Consider the following 16,816-nt stretch of genomic DNA (forward strand, 5'->3'; position numbering starts at 1 on the left):
CATATGTTTCTGGTTTCTGGCAAACCTGGAGAACAGCACAGCAAACTGAGTGGCCCCAGCCCAGCAATCCCGTGTCCCGAGAGGACCAAAACCATGGCTCACATGACAGTGTCACTCGTGATGGCCCCAAGGTGGAAATAACCCAAACCTCTACCAACTGCTGAGGGAACAGACAAAATACATCTGACAGTACTTGAGTGAGGAAGGATGGATGCACGGTGTGCCCTGAGTGCACTGTGATGAGTGGAAGAAGCCAGGCACAAAATCCCCTATGTTGTGCAATTCTGTCTACATGGCGGGCCCACCATGGGCAGCTCTGTAGATGTGGGGAGTGGATTAGCTCAAGCCTGGAGCTGGGGGGCCGGAAGAGATGGCCAGCGAGCTCGAGGTTTCTTCTGGGGAGCTGAGAGTGCTCTGACCTGAGCTCTAGCACGGCTGCACAACTCTATTACTGTATTAGAACTTGCTGAGTTGTGCACTTCAAATGAGTGGAATTCAGAACACGTAAATTAATCCCAAGGAAGATACTAAAGACAAAGCAGCCCTTGTACTCCAGTCCAACACAGCAAACAAGGCCACCAGGACCAGTGCAGGAGACTGAGACTGGACCCTGAGCCAGGAGCGGACCTGGGCCCTTGCCCAGGCTGTGGGAGACAAGGACCAGCTTTGACTGGAGTCCATGGAGGCAGGGCTCTGGCTGAATGGAAACTTCAGGTTCCTGCACGAACTCTTCAAGTATGAGCTGACCTCAAGCGTGACACTCCTGTAACATATTCCACTGTTGCTCTGCAAACTACTACTGAGCTGGACAGAGACAGCAAAGATGAACCGGGTGGCAGAACCTGCCTAACAGACCCCTGCAGACCTTTATGGGCTAGCAGTTCTAACCTGAGTTAGAACTACTGCATTTCACATTCTAACTGCCTGGAATAATGACTTCTTCAGGCTCTTCTGCAGCTATCAGTGGCCTCAGGATGTGGTGGTTGGTACTGTGGTAGCCATGTTAGACCCATGGCTCTGGGGCAGGAAGTGGCTTCGGAACCTCACGATCCAGAACAAAGAGAAACGAAGCCAATGAAGGGTGAAGCCACTGGGACAGGACAGAGGGACATTGGATAGGACATGCTCCTGTTTTTCTGTGTACCACTGTTTATACTAATCTAACCTTCTCTGCTAACTCCTCTACCTCCCATTGTTACTAGGTAGCTGAGCAAGCATCACTGGGGGAGAAACCAGTCATACTGCCAAGTTTCCATGTTAGGCTGAACGAGGAGGGGAAAGACTGGGCCCTTGGAAAACTAAGGGGCAAGATATATCACCTTCCCAAGTAGAGAACTATGAGGTTCCATAGGCACAGGGAGAACTGACATACAGTTCTTTTGGTTTCTAGAGATAACCCATCAAAACAAGCTGCTTCTCCAGATAGATGGATGAGAGACAGACAGACAGACAAATGGTAACTGGGCTTTCCTTTTGCTGCTTCATCTTCCTCCCTCCCTCTGCATAGTGAAGATATAATGGCTGGCCCTGGAGCAGCCACCTTAGACCATGAGGTGACACTGAAAAGTAGGATATGAGTCTAGAGCAGTGGTGGTGAACCTATGGTACACACATTGTTTTTCTTCAAAGACAGAAGATTTTAATGTATGAGTTGTTTTTTCCTAAACTAAAACTTCAATATTCGGATTTAACAGCAATGTTGGTACTTGATGGGTTTTAGGTTGCAGATTGAGCACTCATCTCTAAAAGGTTTGCCACCACTGGCTTAGAGGGATGCAATAGCAGGAGCAGGATTCTGACCACAGGGAGGGGCGCAGTGTCACCACCTGCAGATGCTCACATGAGGGAAACAGGCTGCCGCTCTGTTGAGGTTGCTGCTCATCTGGGTCCCTGCTACAGAGGATCCTGATTATGCCTGATATGTGTGGTGAGATGAGGAGGAGAAAGCCTGGGCTGTGAGCACGGGGTCTGTGAGATCTTGCTGCCAGCAGCAGCACCTGCTGCATGTGGTGCTTCTCAGGCTCAGCAGCTGGGGGGTCCTTAGAAAGCTCAGCATCTGTTCTCAACCTTAAACGAGGCTCTCCCTGATACCCTCTCTCTCCTCAGGCCACCTGGCCTGTTTTGATTCCTCAGGAACCCTGGCCCCTGGCTTCTCTTGCATTCTAGTACCTTCCACATCTACAATGCATGACGGCTCATTTCCTCCCAGCATCTTCACCCCGGACATTCCCTAGCTGCAGCAAGTATCTTGCACAAAAAGGAGACCTGGTCTCCTCAGTTTGTGTGGATTCGAGGGCAGCCGCTTTCCCTGAGCCATCAGGGCCCAGTGCCTGCAGCTCCTGGGGCCAGGGAGCAAAGCCCTAGCTGTGTGCTCACAGTAATCTCCACAATGGCTCCTGGGCAGGGCGCAGCAGGAAAAGGGCTGCACCGGGCTGTCAAAGCCCATTAGTGTGAGGGGTGCGCTGGGCACAGCTGGTGGGAGGAGCCAGGGCTGCTGGTCACCCATCTGCTGTGTGACCTCAGCCTTTCTGGTTTCAGTTTCCCCATCTGTCAAACCAAGGGACTGGGATAGATGATCCTCCAGATGTAGCTGGACCCCAGCACACGCCAGTACCATGATCCCGAATCAGAACTCAGTGACAAGACATCAGGCAGAAACAGTGCCCATGTCCTCAGGGTGGGGTGTGGATGGAGGACAAGGTGCAAGGCTGCTCCAGGGGACAGGCCAGTGCCCCCTGCCTGCCTAGCACCCACTGAGCGAGCTCTGTGGGGGATGCTTGGGCCACAGCTGCTATCGTTCAATGTAGGATTCAGACAAGGGGAGGGCACGAGGTGGCTTGCTCTGAGCCACACTGCCATGTACACTGGGTAGGATTTTGCGAAAGAAAAGAAAAGCCTGGAGTCACTGTGACTGCACAGGCTGGACAGGCCGGGCCGGGCCTGGCTCTCCTCATGCAGAGCCTTACTCAGTCTCCCCTGGTGGTGGCTGCCCCATCTCCTGCCATCCCATAGACCCCCAGACCACTCACCATCGATGACTCTCTTCACCCGCCAAATCCGAAGCATGATGATGAGGCTGATGGCGTCCCAGGGGCTCTTAGGCCCGTTGGCCACAGTGGATGCCACCATCGGGGCCAAGGACAGGATGATCACTGCCCCATCAAATACCTGTGGATGTTCAGACAAGGGATGTTCTGGGACTAGAGAGAGCCAGGGCCAGGGCTGGCAGTGGTGCAGAGTCCTCATTTCCTGTGGTAGCAGGCATTCAGAGCCTGTGTGTCACCTTCACTGGCACAAAGTCCCCAACCCCACAGGGACAGAGAAGGGGGCCTGACTGACTGCACACCAAGTCTCACCTGCATTTGCAGGACCGGTGACAGCACAGCAAGGCCAGCATGTCCTCAGCCCTACCCCCACCACAGCTCCTCCCAGCAGAGCAAAGTGCAGGCCCCGCCTGAGAAGCATGGCTGCAGCTCCCTGCTCAGCTCCCTGACTGCTGCACCATGCAGACGGGAGTTGTTTGCTTTTGAATGCATTGCAAAAGCTTTTCTGATTGAGTCAGGAAAAACTTTTTTTTTTTTTGAGCTGGAGATAGAACCCAGGACTCTGTGTGCTAAACACTTGCTCTGCCACTGAGTTACGTGGCAACAATAAATTTAGCCCAAGAATAAATTTAAAAATGGTGTAGAAATTCTAGGAATTTCTTAGAGTGTCCTGTGGCTGGAAACTGGCCCAGGTCACCCCTTCCCTGCCTCCTCCCCAGCCACACCGTCTGTGTGGCTGACAGGACTGGGGTGGGGTCCCCTGCAGGAAGGGATGGGCAGGACAGTGAAGCCTGCCAGCTCCCGGATGTGTGGGTTGGTGGCTGGGGGAGGACCTGGTCCTTACCTCTATTTTGTTTTCAATGTAGTCCCAGATCCCCAGCACCACGATCCTCAGGACAGTCTGAGGACAGAAGAAAAGTTTCTTTGTCTCCAGCACTGCCTCAGCAAAGAGTCCCGGCTGGGTCACAGGGAAATGTGCTCCTCAGCCTGGTCCCTTCCCTGTCCCCTCCACAGGGGTCCAGCTCTGGGCCTCTTGGTAGTTGGTGGCCGTAGCTCTTGTGACCCCTGCCATCTACCTCTGTATCAGGCCAGCCTCACTCAGTCCTCAGGACCCTGCCTTCCTCTCCAACACTGCTGCTTGCCTCTCCCCTCATGATATAAAATTATTTACACATCTGCCAACACGTAAACTCCTCTCCTTTGTCTCTCCATATGGTGATGGCCAACAGCTGACACCTCTCTTCTGCTCTATAGCATGCTTACCCAGCTGAAGACTATATTTCCCAGCCTTCCTTGCACCCCAAGGTGACCACAGGAGTAAGCTCTGGCCAATCCCGTTGTGTCCATAGGCACAGCTCTTTCCCCTGCTTTCCTATCCCTGGAGGTTCACTTGGTGTGATTGGTCCTGAGCCATCTTTAGTTGTGAAAGGCTGAGAAGGACATGGTAGCCTCTTAGGTGCCCACTCCAAAACCTGTGCTCCTATGATATCCATTAACTCGCCCAGTTTAAGCTCCTACACTTGGGGTTTTGTTCTTTGTTTTTCTTTGGTACTGGGATTGAACTCACGACCTAGTGCTTGCCAGGCAGGTGCTTATGCCACTGAACTAAGTCCCCCACCCCCCGGGATCTTGTTCTTACAGCAGGATAATTTGTGTGCTAACCAGCAGGGCACTATCCCCTCTTGCCCTTCTGCCCTCAACCCAGATGCCACCTCTGCAGAGCCTTCCCCATTCCCTAGGCTCAGCGAGTGCCCTTTCCTCAGATCTATGTGGTCCTTGGTTCCCTATCCAGCTCCACACCCTGGTCCCTGGTTCAGGCCTGCAGGACACTGTCTAACAGCTCCCTCTTACCCTTAGCCCCTGGTGTGGTATAGACACTGCATGGTGACACCCATGACAGAGTGACGAACGCATGCATGAAGAAATCTCTAGGCACTGTGGGCTTCAGGAGTGGCTATCTCACCAGGAGGATGTCTGTCCACTAAAGATTCTATAAAGCTGATCTCCTCTGACCCTACTTTGTTTGTCTGTGGTGCTTCTCTGAGCCACAGTGACACTGCTTTATACCCAACAATGACTGTGTCCCTGGAGCTCAGCTTCAGAACTCAGGGGCACTGCAGAGCCCTCGGGTCACTACCCACTCACACTCGGGTACTAGAAGAGACCTGGGTGGTGACATTAACTCTTCCTTTTAAAGGACTCACCTGACTTCCTTGGAGGACCAGGAGGAAGGACCTGGTGGCAGGCAGTTATGGTCTCTGAGAGGAACATGGGCAGCCTGGCAGCCCCACTATGGCCTCTTAAGTCTCTGGGTTGGTAGCCCATACTAAACTGCAAGACAGTACCTTTTTTGCTTTTTTTTTTATCAGTACCAGTGATCAAACTCACAATGGTGTGCTTGCAAGGCAGGCGCTTATGCCACTGAGCGAAGTCCCTAGCCCCAAGATAGTACCTTAAAGTCACATACAGCTCAGTCCTGGACAGGCTGGCTGACCTTGGGCAAGTCGAATTCCAACTGTGCCCTGCCCTTCCTGCCTGGCATCCCTGAGGACCCCATGCCTGGCTCATCCCCAGTGGGGCACACAGTTTCATTCCTGCCTTCTCTCCAAGGTTGCCCTTCTATGTTACCTCATTGTGTTACCTGGTGGTGTGTGGCTTCGAATCCCCACATGTGACTCTGGTGGGCTCAGAACAGGAAGTCATCATCTCCCAGCTGCCTGACAAATGGCCATCAAGCCACAGTAACTAGGGTTAATCAAGGGTGCATTCACAGAAAACCCCTCAACTAGGAATCAATTCGCTATGTTAACATTCACAGTCTGTTTTCCTTACTAGTGAGGTTCCAAATTCATTAACATAATGTTTTGATTTATTAAAAGCATACTGGGAAACAGCGCTGAAGTCACTCTTCCTGAAGTCAGCAGGACACCAGGTGGCACAGCTTTGGCATAAGCCCGCAGGCTCCTCTGACCATCCTTCCTGCTGCCTGCCAGATACCTGCACCATTCTCAAAACAGCAGACACACCAAAGCTGTGTCTTGCCTTTTAGAATAAAAAATGGCAATTTAAAATGTCAGTAAGACAGGCCAAATGGTGTCAATATAGATTAATTTAGAATAAGTATATAAAAGTGTTTCTGAGCACCACCAAAGCCATTTCTAGCTGGATTTTATAATAGAAAATATATTGGTAACAGCCAGTTTCAAATTCTGGAAGTCCATTTAAAGACTCATCAGCAAGGCCAGGACATACAAACTACATTTTTCTCCTCTCCAAAGTGGCAGAGAAAATTAAACAAGACTCTGTCTTGGATAGAGGAAGGGAGCGGGTGTTGAAAGAGAGAGCGATGCGTCCGAATGAGAGAAGGTAAGATGCTGAGAGAGGAAAACCACTGTAAGAAAGATTCGTTTGCCCCAGCACAGCCCCTGTGGGTGCAGGTGTGGGTCAGGGCAGATGAGGAGACGGTGGCAGGGGACAGTCCTCACAGGCCACAAGCCTGAGTCTGCGTCCTGCAGAGGAAGGGCCCGGAGCGGACATCCTGCTTCCACTGTGTGTCCCCTTCATGTTTGATAGCTGGGGTGCCCTGCTCAGGATGCGCCCTTGATGGGAGACTGTGTAACCAGACATCGGAAACCAGGCATCTCATACCACTGTCTGGGAAACAGTTATAATACATCAATTATGGGGTTCCCTGGACCCCCTCTGCAGTCTCTAGGACTTTACACCTTGACACTGGTTTTCAAAAAATCTTGGCCCAAGCCTCCAGGTCCAGGCGAGGAGAGGGGGACAGAGGCTCCTGGCACTGGGGAAGACTCAGCCAGGTGTCACCACAGGCTGGCTCTGGTGCCAGGCCACACAGGCAAGGGGCCTGGAGTCTGCTAGGCAAGGCTGACCCTTCTCACTGCTCTCCTAGTCCTCAGGTTCAGCCTGGAGGGAGGGAGGGCAGCCACTGCCTCCAGTGGAGTGCTCCTCTGGGACCCAATTCCCTGTATGCACTCTGGAACTTGGAGAGGGCTGAGGGAAACTCTCCTGAAATTCACAGGGGAGGGAAGCACAGAGAGGGCCAGTCATTTGCCCAAGAGCACACAGCACTGTAGTGGCCAAACTCACTTCCTCAGTTAAGCACTGAGGCGAAGCAAATTCATCTTCATCTTTCAGAGTGTAAGTATAGTGCCAGGCTCTCACCTCCCACTTGAGGACAGAGGGTCCCAGGGTTCCTGGAGGACATGCAAGCAAGGAAGGAGCTCAGGGTCCCAGGACCTCAGGGTGACTGCAGCTGTGGAAAAATGGGGCCCTGCCACAGATTGTTCTGGCAAAGGGCTATAGAGTCATGGGCACTTTGGGGAGGAAGTGGTTGCCTTGAGCTATCAATGACTGGGTAAACAAACAAGGTCAATGGAATATTAGTCAGACATGAAAAGGATGAAGTATTGATCCAGTAACAGTGCCAATGAACCATAGGAAGCGTTGTGTCAAGTGACAGAAGCCAGACACACAAATGACAGAAGCTAGACACATGAGACCACCCATCTGTGGTTCTATTTCTATGAAATGTCCAGCAAGTGTAAGTTCACAGACAGATGGCAGGGGCTGGGGCAAGGGGAGGAAGATTTGCCTGGTGACAGAAACGTTTTGGAAATGGGTGGAGGGGAAGATGCACGACACTGTATGCCAATTCACACACTGAGAAGGCTGTGTCCTTTAATTCCACCAAGAGAGGCGAGAGGGGGGAAGATAAGCAGTAGCAGTTATAGACCCTCTCCCCCTCTCTCAGGAAATGCTGGGTGGCCTGGGCCTCTCCACCCCCCACAGCAGGGGCTGTCACCTCAGGGCCTGCCCTGGGCCCTACCATGGGGTGGCCCAGCCTTAGCCAGGAGGTTCCAGAGCTCTACCAGCCCTGGCTCTGGTTCTGCATGGCCAGCTAGCTGGGTACCCACCAGCGGTGGGTACACTTCACAAATGTTGCTCAATTCACCTGTGGATCGCAAGGCTCTGCTCACTCTGGGGCTGCAGACCACATAGAGGGGTGATGACCCCGCCAGATGCAGCACAACAGGACTCAGAGGCCTCCGAGGCACCGACTCTCATGGGCTCTGCCTGCTGGGGCGCACACTCTGGCTGCTCTGAGAAGCATCCATGTCCACCAGGGGGCCAGCTGGAGCCCAAGCCAGCCTCTCCCACCCTGCAGACTCAGCATTGTGCCCTAGGGCTGGGCAGGCAGAGCAGCCTGCAGAGTTCTGGGATGGGTGAGGGCCACATCCAGCTCTCTCTCAGCTTCCCATAGGCTTTTAGGGGCTTTCTACATGCTCTGGGTCTCAGTTTCCCAACCTGTCCTGCACCTGAGATGGTCACAAGGCTCCACTGAGATAAGAGGTAGGATACTGGCTCCAGGGCAAGGGCGTCAGGGGACTGACTTCCTGAATAATGCCAAGACGCAGCTACTCCCAGGCCCAAGAAGGGATGGCTCTTGGCCACATAGTGGAGCAGGTACCTAGATCTGAAGGGTGATCTCCACTTCCCCAGAAGGAGGTTGGCTGCCCTGGGGCTGTGGTCGAACTTTTTCTCTCTCCATTCCCAGCTCTGGCCTTGGTCTCTTCCAGTTTGTCTCCTCTCCCATGCTGCTGGCCTTAGGCCCACGGCAGGAGAGCAAGGCTGAGACCAGGTCAGGAGGTGGAGCTGGGTCATGCAGTGACTGTAATTGGCTGTGCAACCCACACTGTGCCCCTCCACAGGGTGAGTTTACAAGGCCCCCGGGGCCATGATGCTCCCCTCTTCCCACTGGAGGCATCCCCATTACTGTGAGCACAAACAGGGGTGGGGATTCTGGGGCTTGGTCCTTCTGGTGCTGGTAAGACTGCCTGGATTCCTGTACTTGTTGTGTTCCTTATTCACACTGGCCTGGGCACTGGAGGAGGCAGGGACCCCTGTTGCTCCATGCCAGGCTCCAGTCCACTTTCATCATCTTGATAAGGCCCAGTCCTTCTCCCCAGCTCTTGCAGCTCTCTTACTGAGCCTGTGGGGAGCTCCAGGCCCTTCTCCACTTTGGGGGATGTGTAAGGGGCTCGGTCTGTGATTCCTGTGCACAGGGCCTCGTCTGTTTCAGGTGGTTTGTCTCCGGCGGTGACAGGAAGGGGATGCCAAATTAACGCTGGGTAATAAATTCTGCCAAAGCCAATAAAACCAAAAGCAGAGGGATGGAAGGGAAGAACTGCAGCAACTGATTAAACATTTTTGTTGGCAGCCATAGACACGCAGTGCATTTTTCAAGGTTTGCATGCTGGAGCCATCTGGCCCAGCCCCTGTGTCTGTGGGATGGAATCCCAGGATGCAGAAACGGGTGGGGGAGAGCAGGACTCCATGGGGGGCACGAGGCCAGGGTCAGGCACACTGGTCCAGGGGCAGCAAGCTGACAGAGAGCTTCCCAGAAGGCAACATGGGAGATGCTCCTGCAGCCTGAATCCCAAGCCCAGGTTACCCAATGTCACAGGCTCAGGAAGCAGGGTCCGGGGAGGGAATGTTCTAGAATGCCTGCTGCCCAGTCTGTACAATCCGTATCCAGGATTCTGAGCTCCAAGGCCCAGGCCTAGCTGTCGGGCGCAGGGGCTCAACACACCCCGCCCGGGACGATAAGACCATGTCAGCTTCCGCAATGCGTTACGTCCCTCTCTAAACTAGCCACCCCGTGCGCACCTCGTGCTCACTCCGTATTCGCCCAGTGCTGACTCTGTGGCAACCCCTGATTGGCCACAGCTGGATATATTAGCCAGAGCCTGCGTCCCATTCCCGCCCTGCTTCCTCGTGGCAGCCTGTGATTGGTCACGGCCAAATATATAAACCAGAGCCCGCGTAAATAAAGCAGCAGTTAACTGTCACCCACAAGAGCGTCTCCTGTCTCATTGGGGGGCTGCGCCGGTCACCTAGCCTTCCCCTCTTTGTAGGGAAAGGGACAGCAGAGTCATAGATCAGATGGAGCAGACCCATAGGAGAGCTGCAGCCTCTAACTTGCTTCTGTGATGTGGTTTTTACTCACCAACCCCAGCGAGACTCAGGGGCCTCCATGTCCCCAGTCACCACTGCAGAAACATACCCCTCCCCACCCTACCCCAGGGCACATCTTCATTCAGCCTTGCCTGTCCCCTCGGCCCAGCCCCAGGAACACATCCTCTGCCTTCTGCCTCTTTGGCCCAGGCCACTGAGTCCAGCTCCCTGGGCTTCTGCCTCACCTCTTATCACTCCTTACTGGCCACCAACTGCCCCTGCTCTTCAGTATCACACTCAGTCTCCCCTCACAGTGCCACAGCCACCCCTCACCCAGATGCCACCTGCTCATCCTTTGGGGCTCCTCTCAATGTCACCTGCTCAGACTCAACTTTGCAGCTAGGAAGGCCCAGCTCCCCCAAGCACCTTCCACAGCAGCGCTGCCCGCAGCATAATGACCAGCAAAGGCCTGGCCATCAGGAAGTATGTATGGGAGCAAAGTTCAGCTTCCTGGGAGAAGCTGCCCCAGTGGAACACACAGCCTGAGTCTTTACCTACCTCTGAGAAGAACACTGAGAGGATGACCAGACTGATCCAATGAATGACGCTGGCAAACTGCAATGCACTGGAAACTGAAAGGAACAGCAAGGGCTGGCTTTAGGGGTGAGGAACTGGATGTGTGGGTACCGGGCTGCACAGCAATTCAGGCAGACTTCTGGGACACTCCAGTAGTGGGAGCAGCTCGACTGGGTGACACTGAGTCAGACGATAAGGGCAGCCCTGTGTCTGAAGGCAGGCAATGACAGATTTGTGGTCAGTGCTGCTGTTTGTCCCTTCAGCCCAGGGGCCGCAGGCCAAAGAAGGATGCATGCCAAACAGCCCGGTGAGGCCTGAAGGGCTCCAGCCCCACAGCTCAGTCACCCCAAGTACTGCATCTGACCAGTGGGCTCCAGGCCAGCTTTCACTGACTTTTCAACCTGAGAACTGAGTCGTAGATATAGAAGGATCTGGTGGGTTTTTCAGAGATGGCTGGAGGAGGCATCTCTGGGACAGGGACAGGAACCTGTCTTGGGACAGGAACCAAGATGTAGGGTGACCATGGCAAGGCTTGAGGCCGGGATGCCCAGGGTGCCCCTCTCTGCCAGGTCTCCAGCAGGAATAGTGGGGGCTGTTGGCCTCTGACAGTGTCCATCTCATCTTGTGCCAGCTGTCTGGGACTTGAACTCCATCTCTGCAAGGCCTTTGTAACTACATGAACCCTAGTGGGACAGAGTTCCCAGCAAGAGAGGCCAAAGCAGGGTGCTGGAGCCATGATGAGGGTTGGGTGAGCTTTCAGAGGGAGAGTGGGAGGCGTGTCCTGGGAAAGATGCTCCTCAGAGCACAGAGATTCCACAGCACGCTGGGGCAGGGACAGATGGGCTGCTCCAAAATGGCTTGAGCTGCCTCCCTAGTGAGCTTGCTGGAGCCGCCCCTCAGAAAGCCCCGGGCCATGCATGAGAACTGCAGCCTTTCCTTGCATGCTGGAACGTATAGTTCTAGGGGTGCGTGAAACCCATGTCTTTGAGCAAATTTGAGGGGAAGAGGCTGCAGTATCAGAATCCAGGTGGGGGACACTGGGGCCCTTGGCTTGGGCCATTCTGGCCCTTCGAAGTGGAGCCCCAGATGTACTGTGGATCCTTCCTGCCCCAAGCCTTATGAATATAGAAGGAACCAAGAGGCGGAGGCCTGGGTGACTCTGCGAAGACCTCTGGATGATTCTGGAAACATAAAATCTCTCCCATTATTTCTCAAATGAATTCCTGTGCCTTTTTTTACGGTTTACTTTAGAAGAGCAATAAATCTCTGATTGTGCATTTTATGGAATTTAAGATGCCTTTTATGAGCTGCTATTGGATCTCCCACCAAAATCAATCTCCTGGATACTTAATTTTAAGCAAAATTCCAGCGTCGGCTGTGTTCTCAGTTCTGCTCGATGCCTGTCACAATCAGAGCAGCTGAGGGCCCCAGTGGCAATCCACCGCAGGGGAAGAAAGGCCCCGTTATGGTCAGACCTCATAAAACCAAGACAGTAAGGGTGAGTGGGAGGGGAAGTCTACAGCATGGTTTAATTGAAGACAGGTTGAGTATAAAACCAGTACTAGTCACTTTATGTTAGAAGATATTTTAATTGGAATCAAGAGGACCCTAGTCCCATAAAACTCAACTAGACTTAGCAGACAAGCAATTCTGGGCTTGCTGTCACCCTTTCCTGGAGAACCAGGAGGTGATGTGAGTTGGGGAGATCCCCTGACAGACTCTGGAGGACTCAGTGGAAGAATCAGGGTGCTGGAGAATGCGAGCCCATGACCAGGTGGGTGATAGAATCTCTAGTCCTGGATTTTGACAATCGCAGGAAAGAAAAGCTCTCTGGAGCCAATCATGTCACCTCTTTAAAAATCACCACCTGAATGCTCTACCTTCTAATTAGAGAGCTGGGGGAGCAGAACCATTCACTCCTCCAAAGACCCTTAGGTCCCAGTCCCTGCGGCACCAAACAGGTCTGCAAGGGAGGTGACAGGATGGGCCTTCTCTTCTCACAGCCATCCTTCCAGGGCACAACTGGGACAGAAGAGGCAGTCAACAAGCTTCCTGCTGCCACATGCATCTGGTTCCCATAAATGTGGAGCTGGGATGAACCCTAAGTGGATCTTCAGTGTGTCGAGAACTGGCCAAGAAGATACATGGTCCAGGGGCTGGAAGCTTCCCTCTAATACCTAAGGGGCACATTTCTTGCTCTAACCTCAATTTGCTTTATCTGTAAAATGGGACTGTACAGTCCTGCTCATCTTGCAGGGCAGTTGGTGGGCCAAATGTGTCATGAACCAAAACTATCACAAGGTATGTAAATAACACCGCCAATAGACAGCTGGGGAAAAATGCAAGGGCTCTTAGCCTCACTGTGGCCGCTGTCATTATTATGACAGACTCATGTGTCTCCATACATGGGAACTCTCTTTAAGCTACAAAAAATTCCTATCTGGAAAATTCCAAATGGCAACAATCAAAAAAATGCACATGGGGGTCCCTAACATTTTTTTCATCTCATCAGTTTCTGCTCATGGAATGAAGGGGAAGAGAACTGGAGAGGCCACATGGGGCAGAGAGGGCATACTGATTCTGGGTGACAAGAGGAGCTGCCAGATGCGTCCCTCCCCAGGGGCCAACCCCGTGAACCAGGGGGCCATGGGTTGGCTTTGGCATCAGGCAGGGGGCACCTCCCAGCCTGCCTATTGGGGACCCCTGATGGTTACAGATAGATGCACAGTGAATATCGACATCATACGTATTTGCATAGGTATCCCTCTTGCTACTCACACTGGAGAAGCTTTATATCTATTAGAAGTTCCAGAGTCAGGAGAATCACCACCAATATTACACAGGCTACCAGGAAACTGTTGAGACTCGCACTGAGCAAAAATACCTGCCACACGGCTGCTCTCTTCCCACAGCATGGCTTCAGCCAGTTAGACCTGCAGGGACAAAAGCAGGAGAGGAGGGCTGAGTGTGGAGGGTGAAGGAGCAGACCCCATGCGGCCCTGCCTTAAGCTGCTGGCCTCCCTTCTCCCGGTTTCACAGGGCTCTTGGTTTCATGATGAGCCACAGTTGTCTTTACGAGACCACAGAGTAGAATCAACCTCGTCTTGGGAAGGGGAATTGTGTTCTGAGGACTCTTTTGGGAGACCCTGAACTTGGTGAACTTGTGCACTCACAAGCATAGATAAGGCAGAACCTGGAGATGGACTCTTTCCTGAGCAAGATTCAAAGTGGGGATAGAAGCTCAGGGCTGGGTGGGTCCCTTGAGCATCTGATTCTCTTACATTCTCAGGGACACAAGGGGCACCTTTGAGTGGGCAGAGAGGAGGGGGTCGCTGTGCTGAGGTCACCTTGCTGACAAGGTAATGTAGGTATGAGCTGGATTGCCTGCCTCCCTGGATGAGGAAGGATGGGGCATCCTGGAGACACCAAGACTGTGTCAGCCAGGCAGTTCTTATCCTGGCTGTGCCTTCAGCACCCTGGGACCATGTGCAAAGGTCCTGACCACTCTGGGATACTTCCTCTCCATCCTAAAGTGAGGCTGGTGCTCCTAACTCACAGGATTATTAAGAGCTGGATGAGAGAACACATCTGACCTGTTGAGCAGTATGGCTGAAATGGCTTGATGACAGTGATGATGACGATGGTGAAGATGGCGGTGATGAAGATGGCGATGGAGAGTCTGAGTGCCCCTGCATTTGACCATCGCTTGGCCAGCAGAGGGAGCCTGTCTGCGGCAGCCTGCTGACAGGCCGGCCAGCGCCCACCTCCTGTAGTGCCCGAGGGTGTCACTGGACAGGGAGGGCAGCTCCCTTCTCCCCAAGGAAGGCTGTGAATGTTCCAAGATGAGGTTTCTTCCTGGAAATCCATCCTAGGGGAAGGCGTAGGATGAAGCTCACAGCTCATCAAGAACCTGTCAGGAAAATGGGCTCACTCAAGTCTTTCTGGATTCCCTCTAACACTCACAGGAATGGCAGGCCTGTCCTTGACTCTTGGGAACATAAGAGATTGGGGTTCAGTCCACGATTTGGGAAGCTGGTCTCAGAAAGAGAGGCAGGAGAATTTCGAGAGATGTTGAAGGAAAAAGAGATTGCTTTGGATGGGGGTGGTTGATAGGAGCCCCCACATGGCCTGAGAGTGAGGGCCAATGGATAGGGACCCTGGCTGGGTCAGAAGAAAGAGCTTCTCACAGAGGGACCTGTGGACATCAAGAAGAAGGCTATCTCCTGGCGGATGGCTTTCAAATAGCACGAGTAGCCACTTCTTCCTACTTCCCTTCAGGCTCCCACAGGCCAACCCATGAGCAGGAAGCCATCACATTAACCCCAAGCCCCCATAGGATCTGGTTCACCATATAAACACAGGACATCCAAGTAAGTTCCAGATAAATCAGTATACCTGTGTCCCAAACAATGCACAGGAAACACTTACACTAAAAGGTAACCTGTTGTGTATCTGGAATCTCAGTTTAACCAGGCATCCTGTTCTCTTATTTGCTAAATTTGACACCCTAACTTCTGAGCTGAGGGTCTCAGAGAAACCTCATGAAGACAGTGGATTTGGTCAGAAGGATGGAGTAGAACCACAGGACCCACTCGAGGAGCCAGGATGAGCGAAAGAAAGCCCACAAGAGACCACTTGCAGCAGTGGGCAGGACAAGGTTGGAGAGGCCTCATCACCCATTAAGGGACATGGCCTGGGCCCACCTCCTCGCATGCCAGAAGCCTAAGCCTGCTACCCATCGGGCAAACACTACAGAGGGCTCCTGCATGTGCACCAGAGACCTCTGAACATTAAGATCTCTGCAATGATGGTCCCTTGGGCACTTCCCCCTCCTGATCCATCTCCTGTCTCATGTACTTACCCCCACTTCTGCCTCCCTCCCCTTGGCCCAGTTTCATCTTTCACACCTGAGCCTCCCCTCCTGTCTCCCCCAGGTGGCTCAGGTTCTGTAAGTTAGGTGACTTCCTCCTGTGGCCACCCCTGTGCTCTGTCTCTTCAGAACTCTGTCACCTAGCTCCAGTCCCAGGTCTTCCTCTTTAGTGTCTGTAGCCCTTCCAATGGTGCCATTTTGTTGTCATTTGAAATTGGAGCCAAGAGCCTTCCGGTGGCTCTAAGCGGAGAGGCTCAGCCTCACAGTGATAGCTGTTCGCCTGCATGTGGTCTTGCCTAGAGCGGAGAGCAGAAGCCCTCACCCAAGGTGCACAGAGGCGGCTGGCAACTGAACCTTCTTTCCCCAAGACACTGCTCTTTCTCCCTCAAGAACAGAGCCCAATGGGGAAGGAAAGGACACAAAGCATTTCATCCAGCAGTTGTACCTTTGCCTGTTCCTTCCCTACAGGCAGAAGTACACCTGCTGCCACAAGAGGGAAGTTTAGTCCACACTGCTGCTTGAATGTTAGCATGCTGACTTTCCTTTTCACAGAATCATCAATCAATCAATCAATCAATCAACCAATCAAGTATCTATTTCTTGTGACAACTTCTCATTATGTTGCCCAGGCTGATCTTGAGCTCCTGGGTTAAGTGATCTTCTGCCTCAGCTTCCCACATAGCCAGCTTTACTGGTGTTCACCTCCATGCTCAACTTTTCCTTCTTTTGAAAAGATGCAGGCAGGGGTGGGGAGTCATCTGTGATTCAATGACGTCGGCTTCTGGGTGGCCACACCCTGATCCCCAAGCCAGGGAGAGGATCAGGCAGGTGTCAGGTTCTAGAAACAAGTCAAGGACAGGTCTAGAAGTCATATGAATGATGGGAGCCCACCATGGTAGGCACCACGATTAAGAAGCAACAAGAAGAGACAACCTTCAGGCTTTTGGGCAGGTTACATCTCGTGGGGAGACAGTCAGATCATGAATAACCCACAGGGACAAACCAGAGAAGGCAGAGGTGTCAGGATGTAAAGAGAAGCTGATATTTAAGTAAGGCCGCAAGGGTCAGCCTCTCTATGAATGTGACCTTTGAGAAAGTGGAAGGGGGTACAGTGTGAGGGAAGCTAGGATGGGCGGTCCAGGCATGGCGGAATCAAATAAGGGTGCTGATGGTGAGATTCTACTCCACCCTATGGGACAGGAGAACAGGAGCCAGGCTGGACAGGCGACACCACCCATCACTCCCACAAGGACAGGAGCTATGGGTTCTGCCACTGTCTTTGGCTCCCTTGGATAAGGACAGGATCAACACCCAGGTTGGCAGTTTTCAGTTCAGGCTGTGACTTAGA

General features: G+C 52.9%; 1 protein-coding gene across 5 annotated transcripts in view; it reads right to left on the bottom strand.

The window, feature by feature from the left end:
- The window catches only part of Tmem266 (transmembrane protein 266), a 100,772-nt gene that overhangs the window by 21,530 nt on the left and 62,426 nt on the right, over window positions 1-16,816 (bottom strand). For 2 of the 5 annotated variants that reach the window (XM_063243529.1, XM_063243530.1), the window contains exons 4-7: window positions 13,377-13,531; window positions 10,581-10,654; window positions 3,889-3,945; window positions 3,030-3,168 (exon numbers count right to left, since the gene is read on the bottom strand). In XM_063243529.1, the coding sequence (XP_063099599.1) occupies window positions 3,030-3,168; window positions 3,889-3,945; window positions 10,581-10,654; window positions 13,377-13,531 (425 nt within the window). Of the gene's footprint in view, window positions 1-3,029; window positions 3,169-3,888; window positions 3,946-10,580; window positions 10,655-13,376; window positions 13,532-14,191; window positions 14,446-16,816 lie in introns of those variants that run through there. The other 3 variants (XM_013145594.3, XM_023562278.2, XM_023562277.2) reach the window with 3 other exon arrangements.

The sequence above is a fragment of the Cavia porcellus genome, unplaced genomic scaffold (genome assembly GCF_034190915.1).
Source record: "Cavia porcellus strain 051 isolate PalLab524CR breed Dunkin Hartley unplaced genomic scaffold, mCavPor4.1 scaffold_38, whole genome shotgun sequence".
NCBI lineage: Eukaryota > Metazoa > Chordata > Mammalia > Rodentia > Caviidae > Cavia > Cavia porcellus.